The 5,084-nt window shown below is 44.7% G+C and overlaps 1 protein-coding gene across 1 annotated transcript in view; it reads right to left on the reverse strand.

Annotated features, from left to right (window-relative positions):
* Positions 1-1,422: 1,422 nt before the first annotated feature.
* LOC114923383 (zinc finger protein 850-like) overlaps positions 1,423-5,084 on the reverse strand; it is a 4,464-nt gene continuing 802 nt past the window's right edge. The window contains exons 2-3 of the mRNA XM_029286275.1: positions 1,904-3,690; positions 1,423-1,819 (exon numbers count right to left, since the gene is read on the reverse strand). Of these exons, the coding sequence (XP_029142108.1) occupies positions 1,423-1,819; positions 1,904-3,690 (2,184 nt within the window). The remainder of the gene's footprint in view (positions 1,820-1,903; positions 3,691-5,084) is intronic.

Genomic DNA, 5,084 nt, shown 5'->3' on the forward strand with positions numbered 1-5,084 from the left:
AACCACACTCTCCACAACCTTCGCCACAAAGCGAAGGTTGGAGACCGGACGATAATTAGCTAATACATCTGGGTCCAGGGAAGGCTTCTTAAGGAGGGGCCTCACCACCGCTTCCTTCAAGGTTACGGGGAAGACACCCTCCCACAAAGAAGCATTTATAATTCCCTGGAGCCAGGCTCGTGTACCCTCCCGGGCAGCCGGTACCAGCCAGGAGGGGCACGGATCCAGTAAACATGTGGTTGCGTTCAGCCTCCCAAGAATCCTGTCCACATCCTCAGGAGAGGCTTGATGAGGCTTGCCAGAAACAGGCACTTTTCCGAAGGCTCTATACTGGCACATTCAGAAGAAATCTGTAAAGTGGCAACTGGTAGAATAACCCGTGCATCAACTGGGGCAAAGGGACCAGAACCATACAATTGATCAGGAATAATGACACCCCCCCCCGAGTTAAGAGCATGCACAGCACATTGATGTTTAAACTCGCTGTCCCAAACTACATATTGCGCTGGAGTAAGCAACATGCGAAAGGTAGTTTTCCAATCTTCAGGTACTAAGATATGATTTCTCATAGTGGCTTCCAACATTCCCTGCACATAAGTACTTCCCAGTACTCTAATTCCTTTTCTAAGTTCTGTTAAAATTGCATAGGACAAAGGGCGATATTCCACTATTTGAGCTCTATTCTGATTTACTTGTCCCGTGGCGTGTACTGGACAAACAGAAAGCATATCAGCAATTTCTTCTATATTCCCCCCCCCTTTTTTTCTAATTGTTCCTCTAATATTTTCCTTATGGGGGTGTACGATGGCCGTAAGGAAGCAAAAGAATTAGCCTCTTCAGAAGGAGCTGAAGATCCAATTGGAGATGCTTTTGGGGTGACAATTTTTATCTGGTCATAATCAGGCAGGGGGCTTGTAGTTAATTGTTGCCCTGCCAAAGCATCAGAGCCAAATTTTTCCACTGCTTGACGGCACTGATACCATGGATGTAATATCTGTACTGGAGCCCGGGGTTCAAGATGTAAAGTATGCCCTGTCTTTACCCAATCCTGTAAACGGAGCGCCCCGTGCTCAGGATACCAGGGCAATGTTTCCCTACCTCCTCCACCAGCTTCCTTTTATCTGCCTCAGGCACTGTCACACCTGATTTATGTAACAGGAATCGGAGTTCCTGTACATGTTTATGCTAGTGCTGAGATAGATTGCAACCCATACTTACCACTGAGAAATCACAAATGAAATTCAAGATGTCTCTAAACTCATCATTGTTTGCTTCATGTGCACTTCCTTGTGTGCAATAAGAGATGATTTACACCTGAAGAATTGTTCACAGATTGGACATTTCAAATGTTTCTCCCCTGTATGATACATGATGTATAAGGTTAGACCTAATACTGAAATATTTCCCAAAATCTGGATACTTTTACGGTTTTTCTCCTGTATGCGTCCTCTGGTGTCTTACAAGCAGAGAAGTGTAACAGAAACTTTTTCCACACTCTCGACACTCATGCAGTTTCTCTCCTGTGTGAGTCCTCTGGTGTATCACCAGGTGGGAATTCTTAGTGAACCTTTTCCCACATTCAGGACATTCAAAGGGTTTCTCTCTTGTGTGAGTCCTCTGGTGTATCACCAGGCTGGAATTCTGACTGAAGCTTTTTCCACAACCAGGACATTCAAAGGGTTTCTCTCCTGTGTGAGTCCTCTGATGTCTCACCAGGCTGGAATTCTGACTGAAGCTTTTTCCACAACCAGGACATTCAAAGGGTTTCTCTCCTGTGTGAGTCCTCTGATGTCTCACCAGGAGGGAATTTGCAACGAAACTTTCCCCACAAAGTGGACACGTAAACGGTTTCTCTCCTGTATGAATCCTCTGGTGTATCACCAGGAGGGAATTCTTAGTGAACCTTTTCCCACATTCAGGACATTCAAAGGGTTTCTCTCCTGTGTGAGTCCTATGGTGTATCACCAGGTTGGAATTCTGACTGAACCTTTTCCCACATTCAGGACATTCAAAGGGTTTCTCGCCTGTGTGAGTTTTCTGGTGTCTCACCAGGTGGGAATTTACAATAAAACTTTCCCCGCAAAGTGGACACTTATATGGTTTCTCTCCTGTGTGAGTCCTCTGGTGTATCACAAGATTGGAATTATGACTGAAACTTTTCCCACATTCAGGACATTCAAAGTGTTTCTCACCTGTGTGAGTTCTCTGGTGTATCAGAAGACTGAAATTTTGAGTAAAATGTTTCCCATAAACAGGACATTCAAAGGGTTTCTCTCCTGTGTGAATCTTCTGGTGTCTCACCAGCTCAGAATTTGCAATGAAACTTTTCCCACACTGTGGACACTCATACGATTTCTCTCCTGTGTGAGTCCTCTGGTGTCTCACCAGGTGGGAATTTACAATAAAACTTTTCCCACAAACTGGACACTTATATGGTTTCTCTCCTGTGTGAGTGCTCTGGTGTATCACAAGATTGGAATTATGACTGAAACTTTTCCCACATTCAGGACATTCAAAGGGTTTCTCGCCTGTGTGAGTCCTCTGATGTGTCATCAGGTTGTAATTCCGAGTGAAACTTTTCCCACATTCAGGACATTCAAAGGGTTTTTCTCCCGTATGAGTCCCCTGGTGGATTATTAGGTCAGAATTTCTAATAAAACTTTTCCCACAAACTGGACACTCATACAGTTTCTCTCCTGTGTGAATCCTCTGGTGTCTCACCAGGTGGGAATTTACAATAAAACCTTTCCCACAAAGTGGACACTTATATGGTTTCTCTCCTGTGTGAGTGCTCTGGTGTATCACCAGATTGGAATTCTGACGGAAACTTTTCCCACATTCAGGACATTCAAAGGGTTTCTCTCCTGTGTGAGTCCTCTGATGCGTCACCAGGCTGGAATTTAGACTGAAACCTTTCCCACATTCAGGACATTCAAAGGGTTTCTCTCCTGTGTGAGTCCTCTGATGCGTCACCAGGTAGGAATTCTGACTGAAACGTTTCCCACAATCAGGACATTCAAAGGGTTTCTCTCCTGTATGAGTCCTCTGATGTGTCACCAGGTGGGAATTCTGACTGAAACGTTTCCCACAATCAGGACATTCAAAGGGTTTCTCTCCTGTGTGAGTCCTCTGGTGGTTCACCAGGTGGGAATTCTGACTGAAACTTTTCCCACACTGTGGACACTGAAACGGTTTCTCTCCTGTGTGAGTCATCTGATGTCTCACCAGGAAGGAATATACAATGAAACTTTTCCCACAAAGTGGACACTCATACGGTTTCTCTCCTGTGTGAATGCTCTGGTGGTTTACCAGGTGACAACCTTTCTTGAAACCTTTCCCACAATCAGGACATTCAAAGGGTTTCTCTCCTGTGTGAATGCTCTGGTGGTTTACCAGTTGACAACCTTTCTTGAATCCTTTCCCACACTCAGGACATTCAAAGGGTTTTTCTCCTGTGTGATTCCTCTGGTGTCTCAACAGGTTGGAACTGTGAGTGAAACTTTTCCCACATTCAGGACATTCAAAGGGTTTCTCTCCTGTGTGAGCTCTCTGGTGTATCACCAGGCTGGAATTCCGAGTGACAGATTTCCCACAATCCGAACATTCAAAGGGTTTCTCTCCGGTGTGAGACATCTGGTGTTTCACCAGGTAGTAATTTACAGTGAAACGTTTCTCACAAACTGGACACTCCTATGGTTTCTCTCCTGTGTGAATTACTTTGCTTGGTAAAGCATTTACTACATTGGGAGTACTTATAGGGCATCTGTCCTGTGTGGGTCCTTTTATAAACCAGAAGGGAGATATTCTGACCAAAGATTTTGTTACATTAGTCGCATTTGTATGGCTTTTTTTCCAGTTTGGATCCTCTTGTATGTAATCACCTATGCTTTTGCAATTAGTGCTTTATACCACAATAGTGACATCTGTGGACCTTTTCCACCACTGATATTCTGGAGGAAGTAAAAAATGTGTGTGGTCCCTTGTTTAGTGGTGCTTTGATTTCACCTACTGTTTTCTTCCTCCCATTGGAGTTCTGCATTACTGTCTGCCCTATTTGAGTATCCAATTGACCTTTTCTTCCCCACTGACTTCCAGATACTTCCCCCTTTTTCTGAACGAAAAAATGATCCCCTTCACCTTGTCATGTAACGTATTCTTCTGTTCTGCATACTCTACTATTTCCAGCTTGAAATTTCTTCTTAATTTTCTCTTGCCTTTCGCCTGCTGGGAGAATTGTGTAATTTTCTGAAGGAAATGGAAAATATTTTGATTTATGGCTTGATTTGCTTTCCTTTTCAAAAGTTATTCTCACTTCTCCAGAGTGCTCTTATTGCCATCCTCTTTGTCTACAAGATTCAAAGAAAAGTGTAAGTTTAATTGTTTATACAATGCTTGCAGATGTGAAAAAAAGGAAAAAATATACATTACATTTAAAAAGCAAACATGCCACAATGCTAACCTCTTACAATAATTATGATTCATCGGACATTCCACAGATCCAACTTCAAATATCCGTTCAATCATGAAATTCCCCATTGGCCCCATTGGCCAAGCCCACCTGGACGCCTCTCGGGTCTCCCTCACCCGCCTTCCAGACGCCCCTGGCCTCCTCCTAGCAGGGTCCCCGCCCTCGCCTCCAGCCACGCTCCCTCTGAGCCCAGAGCTCCCCCGTCCTCTTCCCCTTCCTCCCCTCCAGGCACTGGGAGGCTGATCCTCCCCAGCAGCCACAGGGGAACGTGGGAACGGCGGTGCTCAACCTTCCAGGAAACACCAGGAGCCTGCACGGTGAGAGCCAGGCTGCGCCAAGAGGAGGGGCTGCGGGGCAGGAGGGGGCCTGTTCCTCTGCAGGTCTTAAGCGAGTCGCTCTGGGTCATTATTTATTTATTTTTTATTTATTTAATTTAATTTATATGCCGCCCTTCTCCCGACGGGACTCAGGGCGGCGCACAACATATTTAAAACAAAACATAAATACATTCCCCCCCCAATAAAACCGAATTAAATCAAATTTTAAAGTTGTGTCTCTGTCAAATTGCTAAAAAATAAACCCCATATAAAATCCTCCCTAGGTCAGGTCCGCTTGC

The sequence above is a fragment of the Protobothrops mucrosquamatus genome, unplaced genomic scaffold (genome assembly GCF_001527695.2).
Source record: "Protobothrops mucrosquamatus isolate PMUCROS unplaced genomic scaffold, P.Mucros_1.0 scaffold3233, whole genome shotgun sequence".
Taxonomy (NCBI): Eukaryota; Metazoa; Chordata; class Lepidosauria; order Squamata; family Viperidae; genus Protobothrops; species Protobothrops mucrosquamatus.